The sequence below is a fragment of the Castor canadensis genome, chromosome 6 (assembly GCF_047511655.1).
Source record: "Castor canadensis chromosome 6, mCasCan1.hap1v2, whole genome shotgun sequence".
Classification (NCBI taxonomy): domain Eukaryota; kingdom Metazoa; phylum Chordata; class Mammalia; order Rodentia; family Castoridae; genus Castor; species Castor canadensis.
The window spans coordinates 27,602,499-27,624,504 of NC_133391.1; the positions used below are offsets into that span (position 1 = coordinate 27,602,499).

The 22,006-nt window shown below is 38.8% G+C and overlaps 1 protein-coding gene across 1 annotated transcript; it reads left to right on the forward strand.

Annotated features, from left to right (window-relative positions):
• The first annotated feature begins 340 nt into the window (after positions 1-340).
• Positions 341-21,939, forward strand: Arhgdib (Rho GDP dissociation inhibitor beta). Its single transcript, XM_020167754.2, has 6 exons — positions 341-527; positions 9,784-9,967; positions 10,665-10,748; positions 12,572-12,648; positions 15,704-15,767; positions 21,084-21,939. The coding sequence occupies exons 2-6, from the start codon at positions 9,790-9,792 to the stop codon at positions 21,281-21,283; spliced, it is 603 nt and encodes a 200-aa protein (XP_020023343.1). The 5' UTR covers positions 341-527; positions 9,784-9,789; the 3' UTR covers positions 21,284-21,939.
• The last annotated feature ends 67 nt before the right edge of the window (positions 21,940-22,006 follow it).

The window sequence follows — 22,006 nt, forward strand, 5'->3', positions numbered from 1 at the left end:
ATTTAGCACCGAATATATGCAGTTCACATTTATCATTTCCACTCTGTGTTCACTGCCAGCATGCTTTCAATGTATCTGGCTGATAACAAAACTGGCAGGGACCTTAGGAACAGAAGTTAGTGATATAAAGTAAAGCCTATGTGAATTCATTACTATTGGCTTTAGGCTGCTTGCCTCACTGAGCGTATGCTCTGAAGTGACTTGATTTTTTGACATATCTGCACAATTATTCATAATAGGCATGGGTATAGGTTCCTTCCCCTAGCGTGCACATTCATGCATATTATGTCACATGGGTTGTCTTGCTTCCACATGTGCCATTAATTGGCAAGAATGCTGCTCAGAGTTGGCTGATTAAGAGATAGGCAGGGCAAAGGAACAGGATTTGAGACAGCCCAGGGTTTCCTCTTCAAGTAGGTTTAAAACATTTTTTTTCTCACTAACTTCCTTCCTGTTCTAACTGCTAGTACTGAGAAGTCAGAGTTGAGAGGCAGAAGCACTCCGGACAGAGACCTGAAGCACTGAAGGTGAGTTGAAATGCCTAGGGGTGGGGAAACTACAGGTGGGTTTGGAGTGTAGGAAATCTTTACACCAGGATATTGCCCTTGAAAGTTGTTTTTCTTTTTTTAAGGGGCAATTCTTCTTTAAACCAAACTTTATGATAAGAAAGTCCTAAAGAGGCTGATGGAATAGTTCTGCAGAAAAGGGGAAGTTGGAGCAAGGAATGGTAGCAATTGACCTGGGGGGAGACAATTAGTTGCAGGACGGAGGGCGGAGTGCCCTAACTCAGTCCTCAATGCTCTGGAGAAGGGCTGGAGGGATGCCTGCTGGGGTGGGCCTGGTGGGCTTTTCCGCCAGGTGGAAGCTGGCATTTGGTCACGCTCAAGAACAGAAAGACTATAGATCTAAACTGATACAAGACGTGTTGGTTAATGGTGGCTTGTGCTGGGGTGGAGATGTGTGGTTTCCTGTTTTTAAGCAGACTGGTTGAAAAGAGGAAAAAAGTGGGTCAGAGCTGTCAAATACTAAGCTGTTTCCACTAAAGAATTAATGTGATATAAGAAAAATGCACCATGAGGACTTCCCTTCGAGTGCAAGGGGATTTAACGATCAAGGGGAAATGGAGTGAGACACAAATTATTTACTCATCTGTGACACAGCACAGAATTTCTACCATGAACAAAAACCGTGTATTAAATTCCTGTAGTGGGATGGGCAGAAAGTTCTTCACTATTATTGCCAAAAAACAAGATAGTTCTCTACATTTGAGAAAACTAAAAGCAAACATGGAAGATGCCAAATGATTTATTACAGAGACAGATTCTAGAAGAATGTAAGTGGGTCCAGCTACGACACTGGTCAGTACACCTTCAAACTATCAAGGTCTGAACTGTGGCCACATTAGAAGTGCTTTAGACATGACCTGAAATACTATCCTCCCTTGTAGAGGACTTCCCAGCCAGCATGTTCTGTACATGTGGTGTGTGCTAAAGCTCTAGAACTAGGACAATTCATGGCACAGGTCTGATAGACCATGGGCAACTCTTCATTCAAGTGAGGGAGGCAGAGTAACCTTACATGGAGACCAAGAGTCCCTGAAATCAGGATTGTCACACTGAATCTTCACTGCAGGAACGAGGAAGCCAAGAGGTCAGTGGTGACCTGCTGACTAGGCAGGGGAGGACAGATGAGTGTCATTTTTTTAATTCATTTATTCATATGTGCCTATATTGTTTGGGACATTTCTCCCCGCTGCTCCCTGCCCTCTTCCTCTCCCCCACCCCCCCTTCTCGCTTCCAGGCAGAATCTGTTCAGATGAGTGTCATTAATCTTGCCATTTCTTTTTGTTAAATTTGTAAGAAATTTCTCAGTACAAATTTAGTAAGATGATCCTATTTTTTGTAAAATGTGTGACTTCTGAGAAGTGAATTCTCCATGTTGCACAGATCCAACCCATGAGGACTAACTGTGTTATAAGTGACCAAAAAACTAGCAGACATCTTTCAGGCACTGGAATTTGGTCCTTCCATGTTTTGGAAAGCATGAGTTTGTCCCCAGGGAAGTATGTACTGAGCAATGTCATGATGATGTTTTCACTGGAAGCTCAGCACAGCAAAGTTATTCTGAGAGAAATTTATGGGAACACAATTTGTTGCAAACTTCAGCTAGCAGGAAGAGAGAAGCCCTGGGGAGTATGAATTAAGCAGATAGAGACGAGAACCAACATTTCTTCAGTGCCTTCGATGTGCCAACCCTGATGTTAGAAACTTTCAAATTTTAATCCTGAGGAATTAGGAGGAGAGTATGAAGGCTCAAAAGTTTTCGATAGGTTGACTAAAATCTCATTCTGGTGCAGAAAGAGGATTGAGCAATAGCTACAATGCTCAAAATGACTTTTAGGATGTATCCCATGGAAGAAATTTTCTCTGGTTCCACTTCTGAGCATGGATCAGTGCTTTTGCTGCTAGGATCCTACGTTCAGAGTCTACAGTGGCATGGCCCAGATCTCATTTGTTCATGAAAGTTCAGCAACACTCATCTATACAATAAGTGCTTACAAAATCGCTCTGTGTTGTGTTTCCACAGTCAGAGTTGGTAAAAACTCACTCGGGTTTCCTTCAAGGAGCTGATATTCTAAGTATAAGCAGTCATAAAAATAGTCTTTTGACTTCTGTCTAACATTCCTTGCTCAATTTAAAACTTCAGTGAATATGTTCAAGTCATTGAAATATGGTCAGTTGCCTAGTCATGGCTTCCATAATGTAGTTTTCTTTGAGAATTATTTAAAATGATATTTGTGAAGGACTAACTTCACAAGATGGGCACTGAGAAAAGCATACTGGTTCTGTGAGTTCTCTCCCTCTCTCTTCTATATAAAAATCCAGGTTAGAAGACCATACTGTGAATGCACAGATAGGAAATATGATATCATTTTTCTCATAAAGTGACAGTTAAAGAATTCTCCTAGAAATGTATTTCTCCCTTTGGATGGGTGGTAGTGCTTATTGCACTTGAGAAGATACACTCCTCTAGGGCACTGACTTGGTTTTTCTTACTCAGTTTTGGATGTTCATGGGGTTGAGTTGATAGAGAGAAGCCCTGAGGTGCCCAGGGAGGACCAATTCCCTCATGTTGCTAGAAATACTGAGGAAGGAAGGACTTTAGAACGAACCAAGATGCTTTCTTGTGTCCTGAGAGATAAACATACAATTCCCAATTATGCCAAATTTCCAGGCAGACAGCAGGCTTGTCAGACAAGGTCTGACATGTTCACGGTCTTTTATAAACAGCCTGCTCTCTATGACCTTCTAATGGAAAGCCCCTGCTTCTGGGACTTTTCTCTCATCTCTCTCTCTCTCTCTCTCTCTCTCTCTCTCTCTCTCTCTCTCTCTCCTTCCCCCCTTATCTTTATCTTTACCTCTACCTACTATGTCAATCCTCATGATACACACATCCAGATGCATAATCTAGCACATTCCCGCAGATCCAACTTTGGATGTGTGTTAAGTCTGCCCTGCATTTGTTCCAGAGTCAGAGGGAATTCTCCCCATCAGCTTCTGTCAAGGTCCACTAACATTTCTCATCATTCACAGAGTGACCTCTGGTTTCAATCAGGCAAGGGAATAATAAAATAAAATCTAAAATTAAATGTTATGTGGAAGTTTTCCAAAGAAACACAGTAGTGATAATCCCATTTTAAATTTGATTCCATGTATAAATAATCCTTGGAGTTCTCAGAACTTCTGGTTTCTTCCCTATTCCTCAGAGGAACAGAATCTATTTTTGATGAGGAAGGAATAGATGTGGCCAGTTCCTTCCCAGGGGAAGCATTTGGTACCTAGGCAGTCAGTGACTGACCTTTATGTGGCACAAAACAGATGGCATTGGGGCCAGGTAGGAAAGAGAGGAAGGGAGCAAATATTTATTGAATGCCTACAAGTGGCCAGAATAGTTCTAGAATTTTCTTATGTTTCCCCCAACTTTTCTGGTGATTAGACGAAGTTTCAGTGAGGTCAATAACTGTGTAGGACATATAGTAAGTCAGTTGCAGATTTTGAACCCCTGGTCCACCTTCCTCAAAGTCCACATTCCATCAGATGCAAAGGCCACTTTTCCCCAGGTTAACTAGATATTTGTTTTCTGGAAACAGAAGAGAGTTGGTTGGTTTTTTTTTTTTAAGAGTCTCATTTTTTCTGGCCCTCAACTCGTTTGGGGAACTGTCCTCCTAGGCCAGACAAGGATGTTCTGTCCTGAGATTTGGGAACAACCTTAAGTCTTCAAAACTGTCACTGAATCCACAATCAAAGCATTGGTTTATACTAGGATACATGCACGCCGTGAGTAGCCATCATAATTCAATTTGGCATTTTAATCAAGCCTGAGAAAATTAAATCTCCAACTCAACAGTCCAATGCTTCACATTGCTTTGCTAATAGCAAGCCTGGGTGGAGAAGGACGGAGGGTTTCACTGTGAAAATTCATCCGTGTGGCATCTGTGAAGTAGGAAGTAGACATGACTGGAGGAGTGAGCACTTGAAATAGAGCCATGTATGCTTTGGGGCCCAACAGATAGAATCCACATTAATTTGGTTAAACATGTATTTGATTAATTCTCCATTTCACTTTTCCTGTGCAAAAACACAAAACTAAGACCATTCTCTGTGGAAAAGTGAGTACAGAGCTGAGAAAAGAAATGACCAACTCAAATGTTCTATGCTGATGAGCTGGGCTACCCCCAACCCTGTCTTCAGTTCCTCTTTTCCTCTCTCATTTCACAAGCTTCTCCAAATTACAGAGCAGTAGGGTCACTGAATGAAGAAGGGGACTCCAAGATTTAAAGCAACAAATTCACTCTGCAGAGGATGAAACTGGGAGCCCTTGACAGGTTAAGCAACTTGTACACAATAACATAGGTACAGAGTTGCTCTGAAACCATCTTGATGTGACAGTCTCCTGTGTTGAAGCTGTCTCTACAGCATTTGCAAAAAAGCAGTTGCCTCTGCTTGTGTACCACTAGTTAGACTCCCAAGAGGACCAATAAGCTCTAAGTTTGTCCCAACTTCCTAATAAAGACAATTGAAGCAGCACAGCTTAATGCTCAAAAGTCAAACAACCTGGCCTCACACATTCATTCTGTCCTTTATGTGATGTTTTCCTGGGCAGTGGCCTGAGCTGTAGTTTCCTGATCTGCAAAAGAAAATAAATCCTGGCATGGTGGTTCTCAACTGTAATCCCAGCTAGTGGGGAGGCAGAGATAGGAAGGTCGCAGTCCAAGTTGGCAAAAGCAGGAGGCCCTATCTGAGAGCAAAGTGGTAGACCATTTGCCCAATAAGCACAAAGTGAGAGAGAGAAGGAGGAGGAAGAAGGAAGAAGGAAGAAGAAGGAAAGGGGAAGGAAAGGGGAAAATGAATGTGGACATGCTCATAAAATTCTGAGAACCAAATGAGATAATGCTCAAGAAAGCATGTAGCTCTAAATGTGGTAACCATTAAAATTATTATCGATAATAAAAATGATTGCCTTTTAGATAATGGGATTAAAAAACAGTGTGTCAAATCTCCGTAAAAATCCTATTCCCACTTCAGCAGCATCCACAAATAGGAAAAATTGATGTATGTCGTTAAATAACACACTTATCATTTGGGAAATCGCTGTCAAACTATATACCATTTATGGCTAGGGCTTTGGGATAATCTGAGGTTACACAGAGATTAAATGTGAAATAAAATACAGTATAATATTTAATAGTAGTATACTGTACTCAGAAATTTAACTAAAAAAGTAGATGTTTAGGTGCTCCTGCACCATGAAAAAAACAAAGAGTAACTATGCACAATGGATATGCTAATTTTCCTGGTTATATAACCTTTTTACTACCCATACATATATCAAAACACCATGTTTTACATCTTAAATATGTACAATAAATTTTTCCAAAGACTGATCTGTAGGAATCATTTATAATTCTAGATATCAAAAAACATCTTGCTAAATAAATACATTGCAAATATTTCCTCCTAAGAGTGTAGAACATTACTCTTGTTATAAGGCTGTCTTATGAGTAGAAATTTTAAATCTTTGTGTAGTTGAAGTATGCAGTATTTTCTTCTGTCACAGTTTATGCCTTTGTAAAATGTAACAAATAGCATTTACTTCACAATGATTCTAAGGAATAATATATGTAAAGCACTTAGCACAAAATTGCTAAATTTTTGGCCCATGACAGGAGCTTAGTAACTATTTACTGCTATTATTATTGTATCCTTTATTGTGCAAAGGCATGTACAGTGAAAGAAATTTTATGTCTGAAAATAAATAAAATTAAGTAAGACTTAGACTGTATCATCTTTTGAGAATTCATACAAATTTCAAATAATGAAACAGAGATAGACATTCTCTTATTTACATAAGTGAAGTAATGTAATGGGATGTCTAGTAACTTAGCTGACTGCAGCTCAGGAAAAATCCTTAGGTAGAGGCTTACAAAAGTAAAGTATCCAGGAGATAGTGTCTGTAATCCCATCTGCTGTGATCAGGAAAAGAAAATCCACAGTGGTTGACACGTTTGCTCAGGAGATCACCATCAAAGAGTCAAAACCAAACTCAGAATTTATTGGTCCTCTTGGGAGTCTAACTGAGAAGGCCAGTTCCATGAGGAGATAATCACTCAAAATCAAATAGATTGTGGCCACTGGGTTCCTCTACCTGCACTCCTCTGGCAGACATTGTGGTGATGCTCCCTGAGACACAGATGTCATCTGGTATCTTCTTTCACATCATCAGCAGTTTAGGTGGATGGACATGGTCCTGAGCTTGAGGCTCAGTGTCAATGACCTGACCGTCCTCACAGGGGAGCAGGCTTCCTCTGTAATACACAACTCATTGCTTCATGTTTCCAGGAAGTTACAGTTTTAAGGTCATGTTCCTAATTTATTCTTACTCCAATAAAGTCAATGAAAGAGTTCAGAATCCGTGAACCACTGGATCATTAGCACAGTTTTGTGAGTTTATTCCTTTTTTTCCCATGGTTAAGAATCTTGATATTCATCAGGTTTTTAAAGAGACCTATAGTCTCCAAAACAGATTAAGAACCAGTGATCAAAGTGACTGGGCCTTTTTAGTGTGGCTGAATTACCCAACTTCCAGCCCCTTCTTCATTCTGATGAGTATCTTAAACATCAGTATGTACTAAAGTGCAATGTCTTATAAACAGTAGGTGCTCACCAACTAGTTGTGACCTAGATTTTTCTTTAGATAAATTTTTGGCAATACTGGGGTTTGTACTTGGGTCCTTGTGCTTGCTAGTCAGGAGCTCTACCATTTGAGCCATTCCTCTAGCCTCAATTTTTCTTTAAAAATCTTTTCCTAAGAACTGCTTTTCCAATCCTTTATTTTCTATATTATCACATTTTCATCTTTTTCTAATCAACTTTCAGAGCAAGCTAGTTTTGGATCATCTAGCCTCCTGCCATTTTTTCTGATGCTATAAGTGGATCAAATTTTCTTAATGACTGTACCAGTTTGATACAGTAATCCCACATTATCCTCCACTTTTCAATGTCTTCAAAATGTTATATCCCATTTTTATGAAACAATTACATTTGTAACAAATCAGGAAAATATAGAACTGACATAATCTCAGATTTAATAAGATTAAAACCTCGATGGCAAATGAATTGATTTGCCAATCTCTCTCTCTCTTCCTCCCTTTGTCTCATTCTCCTTTTAAAAAACTGGTACTTGAGGCTTCAGAATTACAGTTCTTTGCAGATCAATGAAATCGCCTTGAACTAATGGCTGGGTGTAATGTTACCATCTGATAAGCTTCAAGTAGGTGACTTGTTAGAATGAAGTGATATATATTCCAGAAAGTTCTGCCCATGAGAGCTGAGACACTGTTACCCATATAAGTAGCCTTGCTGATGCTCTGTCAGGTTTGTTATGTGGCCTCCACATTGCTTGTCCATTAAGCTCCTAGGGCCACCAGATGAGAATGCATCTCATCTGATCAGAATTACCTGGTTTGCTCTTCATCTGACCCTTACTGATTGTCCTTAAAATAGTCATAACTTATATCCACCCGTGCACTCTTTTGTTCCAAACAGCACATTCATTTTCCCTGATTGTTGTTTGAATATGAGTTAGTCATTATGATGAGTGATGCAAGCTCTTCAGCTGAGACATGAGTTGCCATAGGAACAGGCTTACCTGTTTCCTTCCTGCACAGGAAGTGAACCTGGGCATTGCAATGCCATTTTCAGAGCTGGTCAAGGCTCTCTGTGTTTGGTTTATTATTTAACTGGAAGAGAAAAGATGAACCAAAGGTTATCCATCCATCCTTCCTTCCTTCCTTCCTCCTTTCCTTCCTTCCTTCTTTCTTTCATTTTCTTTTTGTTCTAGTAAAATGTCTTTGGGATTCATTTCTAAGTTATCTTTCTTCCTATCACCAATGATAGTGACATTGAAACCTAATACCACAACTGATTTTGGACAGAAATATCTTCACTCTTGGTAGATGTTACAAAGGTTTGCTATGTCATTCAGAATAAAATGAGATAGATATTGTCTTATAGGTTTATCACTTAGGAGCAATGAAAGAGGTGCCCATAGGAGAAATGGTCTCCTTGACCAAATATCTCCCTGGAAGTCATCTCTCATTGATGCCAGCCACAGGACCTAAAGTTCACAGCTACAAGGACTACTCTCTTAACCTCTGGATCTCAATTTTCTGAATGATTAAATGAAAGGGTGGACTTTGTCTCCTTTAAAGTTCATTTCAGCTCTGAAAAACTGTGTCTACATATGCCCTCAGTCATTAACACTCATGTGCATTATTTTACTAGATATTAACTCAGTGCTTTTACACAAGACAAATAAATGTAGGTGATAATAAATGGAAAAAATAGAAATACCCTAAAGTCCACCCAGGTGGGACCTTAGAGCATAAGGTCATTGCAAACATGGTAAAGGTAAGGGAGGGACTCAAAAGGAAGTGGGTCCAGAGAGGAGAAGTGGAAAGAAGGCTACTGAAAACAACCTGTATTTATAATTTTGTCTACAGGAATTTAAGAGTCCTTCGCTATTTTGTGGTATATCAAAAAGAACAGAAGATTTTTAGACTTAGAGCCTAATAAATCAACCACTGGAACTACCCAAGTGTTATGGGGAATTCAAGGAAAACCTAGAACCTGAAATGATTAGCAGTGTTGTATGGGAGCCATTCAAACACCTCAGACAGGTATCATACAAGTCTACAATTGTTCATGTGTCACTTTTGAGGTGTTGCAGTGTTGAGAGACTCATTTAGTGAATGGGAAAATGCCAGCCATGTCTTTGGCAGGGACTCTGCCTATCCCTTTAAATCACCATAACTGGTGGTGTGCATGCTGGGAGTGCTGACACTACCAGCAAGGCTGGCTGGATTTGAAGGACTGGTCATTTCTACAATGATTTGAACTAGGCTGTTGCTCATTGGGTGGAACTGCTTGTATCATGTAGCTTCACTGTGGTATATTGTTCACAAATGAGTTCTTTCTTGTTAGTTTTATTAAATGACTAAGAAATAGTCATTACTGTGAAGAGAAATTCAGGCAGGACACAGAATATAATGTTATATTCTTACTTCATGAATCGTAATGAGATCGAGTTAAGGAAAAATCTGGAAGATCACTGATGATTGCAGAAGTCCATTAGGACAAGGATGATGTTAACAGAAGCCCCATAAATACCTTAGATATCCATTAACCTTGGCTAATGGCCCACCATCCTCTCTCTCTGAAATAGATCAAGATGACCGAAAAGGATCCAGAGCCACATCTGGAAGAGGGTGATGATGACCTGGACAGCAAGCTCAATTACAAACCTCCACCTCAGAAATCCCTGAAAGAGCTACAGGAGATGGACAAAGATGATGAAAGTCTAACAAAGTACAAGAAAACCCTGCTTGGAGATGCTCCTGTGGTAGCAGGTGTGTGTGTGTGTGTGTGTGTGTGTGTGTGTGTGTGTGTGTGTGTGTGTGTGTGTGTGGTGTATGAAGAAGGGGTCAGGTGAAAGGCCCCAGTAATGGCATATACTTCCACCACTTGGAAGCAGAGGCAGAAGAAATAGTACCAACTCCAACTGCTTGCAGTGTTAGGTGGGTGAAGCACAATTTATACATGCTGAATAACATCATGAACTGTATAATTAAGTCTTCTTTAGAGATAGAGTGCAAGTCAGCAGTGAGCCTGGAAAAAAATTATCCATAGGGAGAATTTAGAAAGAATTCCAGACCACCATTCAGAATGGATTCTCTTCTCTCCACCTTTCTTTTCTTTCTCCATCTCAGTACTCCCTAACCATTCGTCTCCCTTACACACAATGGCAGAACAAGACATGACCAAAGATATGAACAGTAAGTAAAGTACCTTACTATAAGCCACTTGTGAAATAGTTGATGCTAATCGTTAAAGTGAGCCTCCAAGTTCCTGAAGCAGAAATAACATTGCTGCAATTTATAAGGACATCAACACCAAGCTTGGTGAATTTGGCTCTTCCATTTCTATTTCTACGCCACAGAGAAATAGCACTTTTCTCTTTATAGTCTCTCTGTTCTCGCTTGAAATGCACACACACTATACGAATGTCTCTTCCCTGTGCTTACATTTTTCTTTTGAATCCTACAGATCCAACAGTCCCCAACGTGACTGTCACCCGGCTCAGCCTGGTTTGTGATAATGCACCAGGACCAATCACAATGGACCTTACTGGTAAGTGGATACATCTGTACTGTTAAGAGGAGCCTAAGAGATCACAGGGAAAACTTGGTCTTTGTCTTCTGTTCTTTACAAAGAAACTCCTAATAAGGTCATTCCTAAAGATACATAAGCTGGGGCCATTTCACAAACCATTGCTGTTAAAGTGCACTGTATTTGCCATGTTTAATGAAAGACCCAATCTCTAACTCTAATTTAATTGAAGAGGAGGGTGTCTGACTTTGATATATTTGCTTGTATCATATTTCTTCTGGTCTTTATTTCCACATAATAGCAGGCTAATTACTATGCATGTAAGAAAGATTGCAGATGGAAATATTAATCAAGCTGTGTGCTTCTGGAGTTGTAACATTTATACAGTCTAAATTTTTAATCTAAAGTCTAAAGTATTAATCTTATAGCAGCTACAAACTTAGTTGAAGTTGAAGAGCAATCCAAGACTTCCTGAATAATGCTAGAAATTCCATTGTTAAAATCAATTTAAGCTTAAAACTCTGGTTTTATTACATAAAAGTCTCCTGCAGGATTCTAGGACATAAGGCTTAGCAGTGAGGAACTTCCCTCTCACAGGACATATGCTCACTTTACCTCATATGGACTTTTTCTATCATAGGGAGGAAATAAGAAACTGAAAAGATACACTTCCTGTTCAGCTGAAATCATTAGAACAGACACACACACACACACACACACACACACACACACACACACGTCTCCCATGCTCTCCAAGAGAAAAACTCCCTTTTCCTCCCAAAACTCAGACTTCTTTCTGTGCTAAATTACGGAATGTGAACAGGTACAGCCATCAGTTTGCAAGATAAAGGCCAAGGAAATTTGTCAGAAGGGCCTGACGACACTAGAGGCAAAGTGTCATGTCTGTCCCCCTCTCCCAGCAGAGAAAACCCAAATTTGGTTTTCTGTCATGCTGAGTTGAATCCCAGGAGTATAATGCCTGCTCACGAAGCAAAGCACATTAACAAAGCTGTGCAAAACACAAACATACACACAGACACGTGTGTGCACACACATACAGATAAATTATACAGGACTGCATAGGGAAAAGAACAGAGCATGATTACGTCCCTAAACACAGGAATCAGGGGCAGATTCTGGTTTTATGAAGCCTGACATTTTTATTAACTTAAATGATTTTCCTCAGGAAAAATAATATGAAATTGTAAATACAAATGCAAAAGTTGGTACAAATGTGAATATTTATTTAGAATAATGAAAAGGAATCAAAACAAAAAATTTAAGAGTCTGAAAATATCACATACATTACCAAATGTAAACAAAGAGCTTACACTCCTATTTAATATTTTTCTTATGTTTATGTTTTTGAGGGATAAGGACAATTTCTTCAATCACTTGTTCATCTGATCACAAGTGTGTGCATAAATTTTCATGGGAGGGAATAAGAAGATAACTCAAATTTTCCTCCAGAAGAGTTGATTTAAATTACTACTGACAATTAGAAAAGGTTTATCTGCATTGGTCCAAGTCAGAAGTTCTGGAAACAATGTATCTTCGTAACTCATTAGTAGTGATGTTATATATATTTTCAAACATTGGAGGGGGGGACTACCATGTTTCTTCCATAACTGAGTTGTGAGATTTCAGGCTGTGTGTGTGTGTGTGTGTGTGTGTGTGTGTGATGTGGTTCTGCATGCAGGTACTAACCTCAAATTGACTTGAGGTCCCTATGGGCCATGTTACCCAGAATGACCCAGCAAATGGCTCTGAAGCTTCGACTTCTCTCATCTCTTTCTATAACTGCTTCTGAGGAGACTAAACTCTTTCTAAATCCTTTTCTACAGGGGATCTTCAAGCCCTCAAAAAACAAGTCTTTGTGCTAAAGGAAGGTATTGAATACAGAGTGAAAATTAACTTCAAAGTAAGTATCGTTCCATGTACACTCTTATGAAGTTTAAATGTTTCCTATAGCCAATGACTAGATTTCTTGTGTTAGCAGGTTGGCATACTTTTCTTTATTTCTTTTCCCTCTGTCCCCAGTCCAGGGTCTGTAATGTCCTCCCCCAATCTTTAAGCTCCAAGCTCTACCTGTGGAGACCCACGCTTGCTTCATGTCTTCCTCCGGCCAGTACACCTCAAGTCATCCTTTGGTCACTAAGTCAGCAGGATCCCTCTCTCTCTGTGAATTCCTGATACTCATATACAACAGGCACACACTTGTGAATTGTTCCTTTGTGACATTTCTTCCTTATACAACCAAAGGTCCTTGAGGAAAGGTGAAATTATAAATCCCTTCTTTCCAATATTTCACACAAAACTTTGTGCTTGTTAGCTATTTAGTGAATAGATAGTAAGAAACAGACAGATAAACGAATTCACTGATAAGAAAGGAAAACAGAATACATAGGGCCTCGGCTCTAATTGTATAATGATGACATAAATCCAGGCAGTGTGACCTTTGCTAAATAACTGAAAATTATCATTAAAAGTTGTGCAGTAGGTGATCAGGTAAGACCAAAACTAAATAAGGAATAAAATCTATGACTAACCATATATCCCAATGAGAAGCCACAATCACAAGAAAAATAACCTTGACTTTGAAAGCAAATAAGTTAGAAATGCACTGTTTGTGTTCCATGGTTGGTGTTTACCCTGGCTGCCCATCATTTCCACTCAGTCATGTTCTCCAGGAGGACTCCACAGGGAGCCTCATCTGCTCCCTCTGTGTGCGTGTTGGGCCCTTCTTTCCTCCAGGTGCAGGAAGTGATTCAGGGTGAATAGGTTCTCCCTCTCCACCACATACGAATACGCCTCAAAAAATTCCATTCTGCAAACATTGCTTGACACCTACCTACTCTATAATTGGCATTGAACTGTGGGTCACTATGTTTCCTGTCATATTGTTTATTACTAGAACACCTGGGGATTGGTAAAGTACTTTATCCAAATACACCTACAATTGCACGTCAGTTCCATTTTTAAGCATTTGTGTTATTACATTGTCAACATAGAAAGCAAGCTTTGATAAAGGAAATGTGATAGGTAAATTTTGATGTGAACAAGATGAGAAGGGATGATCTGAAAATGCAATAGTGTGAGTTCTTGGTGGTCATAATTGTACATTAGGGTGCAGAAAGGGGTCTTTGAGCCTCATTCACTTCAGAGGTTTGTCCTTGTCTCCAACAGGAGAAAGACCACTCTTTGTAACCCATGTAAAATTGATCCACCCTGTGGCCTGTCCCAGCTTGGAGCTACAGTTAGAGGAAACACCAGATCACGATAGAAAATAATTAAAGAGAAATTTAAATCTTTACTAATGTCTCTTGACAAACATTCAAGGAAATCCCCATTTACAATAACATTTACACATCCTACAATCCTCTTTCATTCTCTGTTAGTTGCTCTCTGTGTTCTCTTTCTTTTCCTAAACTTTGTGACATTCTAAAGTCGTGGCCAGGGTGATTCTTTTAGTTTCTCCCTCCCCTTTCCTTTGCCTTCCAAGGACATAAATAGTACTTCTCGGTACTTTCACAGCTTTCACTGCTATTCATGCCACCAAGACTTACTCTTTCTGGGGTGGGAGACACAGCGGAGAAGGAATATGGGCAAAAGAAGAGGATACCATAAATACTCATACTTTTCTTTTTACATGTAAGCTTATATTTTTTTTTACTATGATCCATCCCAAATGTGTTTACGTCAAATGGATCCTCTGTAGAGCAATGTTTAAACAGTAGACACTGTTTTGAAGTCCTTATTGCTACCCCCACTACCATTCCTATTCTTAAGTCCTTTTCCCACCTGATCTCATCCCCCATGAGCCTCAAGGGTCAATCTTCGGACTTTAGAAAGATCTATTCATTTTCCCACTTCTCATAAGCTAGATCTGGGAGTCAGAGTAGTTAGAAAATGTGGGCTTCCTTTTATCAGTCTCGCCATTGAAGCTATTTTCATCCTATCTGCTTTTAGTTGTTTTATACTGCATATTACCTAGTGACAGTCTGGAACCTAAGCCCCACTGCTCTGCTACCTTACCGCCACCAGAACAAAAGACAGCACTAGTATACTAGTTTAATTTGTCCCCGAGGGAGCTGTAACTGTTGTTGGGGAAATTTATTTGAAGATGCCTTAGTTCTCCATGTTGCTAAACAGTTACCCAATCCATCCAGTTAATGATTCAATGTCCACTATAATTTGTTTGTATAGACATGACTACTGTGTGAAAATAACAAAACTCAGCTCAATCCTAGGTAAAATGAGTCATGGAAAAACAAAGTGTTGGTCTGTCTCTATTTTCATTCTGCTTTAGTGGATTTTCTTTGAAAGTCTTGGGAAAGTAGCAATAGCTCAGACAACATGTGACAATGACACCCCAAATGCTTGCCAGATGCAAGTGGATTTCATCCATTATTTATGGAAAGGATGTTTTCCTGTGGCCCATTGCCTCACTTCTAGACTCCAATCTCAGTTAAATGGCAGACACATTATTTTCTAGACCTAGTTTTCCATTACTGCCTTTCTCATGCTATTTTCATAGGCTAGGTGGATCATTTCGGAGGTTAGGGTTTTCATATACTTACATAATATTTTTTCATTGGTATTTTTATAACCTTTCCTAAGACAATGGTGTTGTTCTGGCTGGTAGTATTGAGGAAAGGGAGCTGAAGATTATTCCTTAGATCTTAGAGGAAGGAAAAATATAAAGATAAATAAGTAAATATTTTAATTAGCAACTCCTTTCCTCCACCAAGAATAAAAATTATTCAGTGATTAAAATTGGTTTGGCAACATCGAGACTTGTGATCTTCTCTCTCTGATTTCTGCCTCACAATCACACTAAATGATTATCCAAGTATCTATTCTAATTAAATCTTTAGTCCTTTCATCTTCAGAGAATTAGCTAGACAGGATCATCACAAAAGATAAGGAAAAATAAAGACTCTAATCTGAATTGCTTGGATCCTTCTTAACTATAGGTGAACAAAGATATTGTATCAGGCCTGAAATATGTTCAGCATACCTACCGGACTGGGATGAAAGGTAAGGGACCCCAGACTTTACACTGTCACAAATTGCTTCTTATTAATACTTCCACCTCTGGTTATTAAAAAATCTTTAGCATGGAGTCTTAACAAGAATCTGATAAAAGCTGTGGGTGCTCACTCTAGGAAAAAGCATACCAGTACCTCTGACCTAGATATTATTGGCAAAGGCAACATTCAGGATATCCAGTTTGAATAGGGTAAGCCACTAACCATCAGCATTCAACTTCTAGAACTCAACTTTGATACTTATATATGGAAACAGTAACTAAGATTAGCTTGAATGAAACAAAAGACATAAAAATACAAAAGTAATAACAATAATAATAATAAGGCAGTTCACAGTATAAAACCCATGTCAGAGAATTTCAACTCAGAAAAGTCTTGCCTAATGATGTATTGTGTTGGGGGTGGGAATTGTGTTCACTCTCCTAAGAAAAGCATAGGAAAAAAAATTACTCTTTCTAGAACTGAGACAAGTTGTCTAAAAAACAACTATTTACTCTGCTGTTGTTCTGGGCATGCCTTGGGAACTTGTCTCCAGATTTCTCTCACTAACATGAGCAGGGAAAAATAAAAGTAGGAAGGTGATAGAAACACTTTCACAGTTGCTTCTTGCCTGAAGGCCTCTCTGCCTCAGAGGTGGGGAACAGTAAAGCATAGATCAATCCTACCAAACAAACAAAGGAGAGGAGAGAAATTGATAAATTTGTATGGCATAAGAACCAGTGAATTAATCAAATCCCAGAGAAGATTGTTTTGACCTGAACGATATTGATTGTCCTTTCCAATACTTAGTCATATTTAAAAAAAATAGTTCAGTTTCCTAAACCACTGAAAATATGCTGACTTACTTTGTCGAGGAGTCCATGACATGTCTGTAACTTTTCCTTCAAACTTTTTAACACTTAAAAGGCCAACTATATATTACCTGTCTAGCTTTTTACCTTTATTTGTATTTTCTAAATATGAATACTGTTCTTCATACACATCTCAGTTACTCATCTATAAATAAATTTGGTTGGCTATTTTTGCCATTTGTCCCAAGTCCTCACATTTTTACTTTTTACCAACTTCCTGATTTTTCCTTTTCCATCCAATTATTCCATCCATAAATTCTGCCTATTCTCATCAGCTGTCATTATATCTCATCCAACCAATATGTTCATAGAATGAGAACTCATAGATAAGAAATTCTTAAGTTTATTATATAGATAAAGAAATAAAGGCCCAAAATATTATGTGCTTAGATGCAGGGTTGAGACCAGAACTCAGGTCTCAATTTGTTTGGCTTTGATTAAATGGTGTCATCTGCTACATCTCTCTAAAAAGAGTCTTGATCCCCAACTATTTAAGGCACTGGTTCCCCCAACTTTCTTGATAAGCAGAACCAGCTGGGATGCTTTTCTTATAACACTAATTCTTGGGACCTACAGCAGCCCTTTGGAAGTGGTACAAAATAAACTATTATTTAGATCATATCCTAGGGCACAAAGCAAGCCTTAGTAAATATAAGAAAATAGAAATTATACCATACCTTCTATCTGATCACAATGCAATAAAACTAGAACTTAACAACAAAAATAAAGACAAAAAACATGCAAACAGCTGGAAACTGAATAACTCATTGTTTAATGAAATAAAAGAGGAAATTAAAAGGTTCCTGGAAGTCAATGAAAATGAAAACACAGCCTACCAGAACCTATGGGACACAGCAAAGGCAGTCCTGAGAGGAAAATTTATAGCCATGAGTGCATATATTAAAAAGACTAAAAGATCTCAAATCAATGACCTAATGATACATCTCAAACTCCTAGAAAAACAAAAACAAGCAAATCCCAAAACAAATAGGAGAGAAATAATAAAAATAAGAGCTGACATCAATGAGATAGAAACCAAAAAAACCATACAAAGAATTAATGAAACAAAAAGTTGGTTCTTTGAAAAAATAAACAAGATCAACAGACCCCTGGCAAACCTGACTAAAATGAGGACAGAAAAAAACCCAAATTAGTAAAATCAGGAATGCTAAAGCGGAGATAACAACAAACAACATGAAAGTCCAGGAAATCATCAGAGACTACTTTGAGAACCTATATTCAAATAAATTTGAAAATCTTGAAGAAATGGACAGATTTCTAGATACTTATGATCATCCAAAACTGAACCAAGAGGACATTAATCACCTGAATAGATCTATAACACAAAATGAAATTGAAGCAGCAATCAGGAGTCTCCCAGAAAAGAAAAGTCCAGGACCTGATGGATTCTCTGCTGAATTCTACCAGACATTTAAACAAGAACTAATACCAACCCTCCTTAAACTGTTCCATGAAATAGAATGGGAAAGAAAACTGCCTAACACATTTTATGAAGCCAGTATTACACTTATCCCAAAACCAGGCAAAGACACCTCCAAAAAGGAGAACTATAGGCCAATCTCCTTAATGAACACTGATGCAAAAATCCTCAATAAAATAATGGCAAACCGAATTCAACAATACATCAAAAAGATCATTCACCACGACCAAGTAGGCTTCATCCCAGGAATGCAGGGGTGGTTCAACATACAAAAATCAATAAATGTAATATACCACATTAACAGAAGCAAGGACAAAAGCCACTTGATCATCTCAATAGATGCAGAAAAAGCCTTTGATAAGATCCAACACCATTTCATGATAAAAGCTTGAAGAAAACTAGGAATAGAAGGAAAGTACCTCAACATTATAAAAGCTATGTATGACAAACCTACAGCCAGCATTATACTTAATGGAGAAAAACTGAAACCATTCCCTCTAAAATCAGGAACGAGACAAGGATGCCCACTGTCTCCACTCCTATTCAACATAGTACTGGAATTCCTAGCCAGAGCAATTAAGCAAGAAGACAGAATAAAAGGAATACAAATAGGTTAAAAAACTGTCAAAATATCCCTATTTGCAGACGACATGATCCTATACCTTAAAGACCCAAAAAACTCTACTCAGAAGCTTCTAGACATCATCAATAGCTATAGCAAGGTAGCAGGATATAAAATCAACATAGAAAAATCATTAGCATTTCTATACACTAATAATGAACAAACTGAGAAAGAATATATGAAAACAATCCCATTTACAATAGCCTCAAAAAAAATCAGAAAGTATGTGAATGACCTCTACAAGGAAAACTATAAACTTCTGAAGAAAGAGATTGAGGGAGACTATAGAAAGTGGAGAGATCTCCCATGCTAATGGATTGGTAGAATCAACATAGTAAAAATGTTGATACTCCCAAAAGCAATCTACATGTTTAATGCAATTCCCATCAAAATCCCAATGACATTCATCACAGAGATTGTTAAATTTTATGGAAACACAAGAGGCCACAAATAACCAAGGCAATACTCAGTAAAAAGAACAACGCTGGAGGTATCACAATACCTGACTTCAAACTATATTACAAAGAATAGCAATAAAAACAGCATGGTACTGGCACAAAAACAGACATGAAGACCAGTGGAACAGAATAGAGGACCTGGATACGAAGCCACACAACTATAACCAATTTATCTTTGACAAAGGTGCTAAAAATATACAATGGAGAAATAGCAGCCTCTTCAACAAAAACTGCTGGGAAAATTGGTTAGCAGTCTTCAAAAAACTGAAACTAGATCCATGTATATCACCCTATACCAATATTAACTCAAAATGGATCAGGGATCTTAATATCAGACCCCAAACTCTAAAGTTGGTATAGGAAAGAGTAGGAAATACTTTGGAACTAATAGGTATAGGCAAGGACTTTCTCAATGGAACCCCAGCAGCTCAGCAACTAAAAGATAGCATAGACAAATAGGACTTCATAAAACTAAAAAGCTTCTGCTCAACAACAGAAATGGTCTCTAAACTGAAGAGAACACCCACAGAGTGGGAGAAAACCTTTGCCAGCTACACATCAGACAAAGGACTGATAACCAGAATATATAGGGAACTCAAAAAACTAAATTCTCCCCAAATTAATGAACCAATAAAGAAATGGGCAAGTGAACTAAACAGAACTTTCTCAAAAGAAGAAATTCAAATGGCCAAAAAACATGAAAAAATGCTCATCCTCTCTAGCCATAAAGGAAATGCAAAATAAAACCACACTAAGATTCCACCTCACCCCTGTTAGAATAGCCATCGTTAGCAACACCACTAACAACAGGTGTTGGCGAGGATGCGGGGAAAAAGGAACCCTTTTACACTGCTGGTGGGAATGTAAACTAGTACAACCACTCTGGAAAAAAATTTGGAGGCTTCTTAAAAATCTAAAGATAGATTTACCATAAGATCCAGCAATACCACTCTTGGGGATATATCCAAAAGAATGTGACACAGGTTACTCCAGAGGCACCCGCACACCCATGTTTATTGCAGCACTGTTCACAATAGCCAAGTTATGGAAACAGCCAAGATGCCCCACTATACTGACGAATGGATTAAGCAAATGTGGTATTTAAACACAATGGAATTTTACGCAGCCATGAAGAAGAATGAAATCTTATCATTAGCAAGTAAATAGATGGAACTGGAGAACATCATTCTGAGTGAGGTTAGCCTGGCCCAAAAGACCAAAAATCATATGTTCTCCCTCATATTCAGATAATAGATCAAGGACAAACACAACAAGGGGATTGAACTTTGATCACATGATAAAGTGAGAGCACACAAGGGAGGTGTGAGGATAGGTAAGACACCCAAAAAACTAGATAACATTTGTTGCCCTCAATGCAAAGAAACTAAAGCAGATACTTTAAAGCAACAGAGGCCAATAGGAGAAGGGAACCAAGAACTAGAGAAAAGGTTAGTTCAAGAAGAATTAATTTAGAAGTAATATACATGCATAGGAAATCAATGCAAGTCAACTCCCTATATAGCTATCCTTATCTCAACTAGCAAAAACCCTTGGTCCTTCCTATTATTGCTTATACTCTCTCTGCAAAATAGCTTTTGCCTGGTAGCGAGGGAGTAGAAGGGGAGAGAGAAGGGGCAGGAGGGACAAGGGAGGGGGCAGGGGGAAGGGGGGAGAAATGACCCAAACGTATGCATATCTGAATAAAATAAAAAATTAAAAATAAAAATAAATAAATAAGCTATTATTATAAGGTCCTGTAATTTAAAAAAAAATTAAGAAAAAAATGCCCCAAGTAAAACTGGTGTTCAGCTAGGCTTGGAAACTATTGCTCCTGGCTTCCATTGATATATGCTATACTCTAAGTTCCCAAATTTGCAGTGTGTGTTTTTCCTCTGTCAGACTCTTACCCTAATGAACTTTTCTTTCTTCCCAGTGGATAAAGCAACATTTATGGTTGGCAGCTACGGGCCTCGGCCAGAGGAGTATGAGTTTCTCACTCCAGTTGAGGAGGCTCCCAAGGGCATGCTGGCCAGAGGCACATACCACAACAAGTCCTTCTTTACCGACGATGACAAGCAGGACCATCTCACCTGGGAGTGGAACCTGTCCATTAAGAAGGAATGGAATGAATGAGTTCATCTGCCTATCCCTCCCCTCCCCTTGCCACCTGGAACAACCGTCTCAGCCATGTTGACATCCTGTCACCTTCCCTTCTCCATCACCCCCCACATTCCTTATTGATGCATCTTATTCCACCCTGTCCCTCAAAGTGGTCCCCTCACACCATGAGGCTTATAACCAGGCTTTAACCCCACCTGCTCCCTCTGACCCACAATTAGGGCAAGATCTTCTAAGTTCTCCTTCTCATTTAACGTTGTCCCCTCTTCTTCCCATTCGAGTAACTAGAGGCTAGAAAATGGACAAACTTTCACTAACAGTTTCTTTGTCTTGGGGTTCCTTAGCTTGTTCCCATCCCTGAAATCTTTTATGGTTGCTGCTGGCTCAATGCATTCCTTCTCACATTCCCCACCAGGTTACGGTTCTTCTTTTGTGGGAGACATTGTAAGGAACACAAGAGAGTAAGAATAAAACAACTCTATGTTCTGACTGAAACCCTCATTTCCCTGCTTCCTGCCTTCAAACAAATATGATAACCAGAGGTTCACATTTTGAGTTCCCTGGGAGCTGGAAAAAGGGAACGGTACAAGGGGTATTTACGCCCTTGCCAACAGATCATTACAGTATAAAAGGCAATGTGTGTTCAGAATAAAGACAGTGAAAAACCTAAATGTAATTTCTTGTGTGACATTTTCTTATGAGTTTCTTCTAAGCTTGAGGGCTATGATCCCACCACTT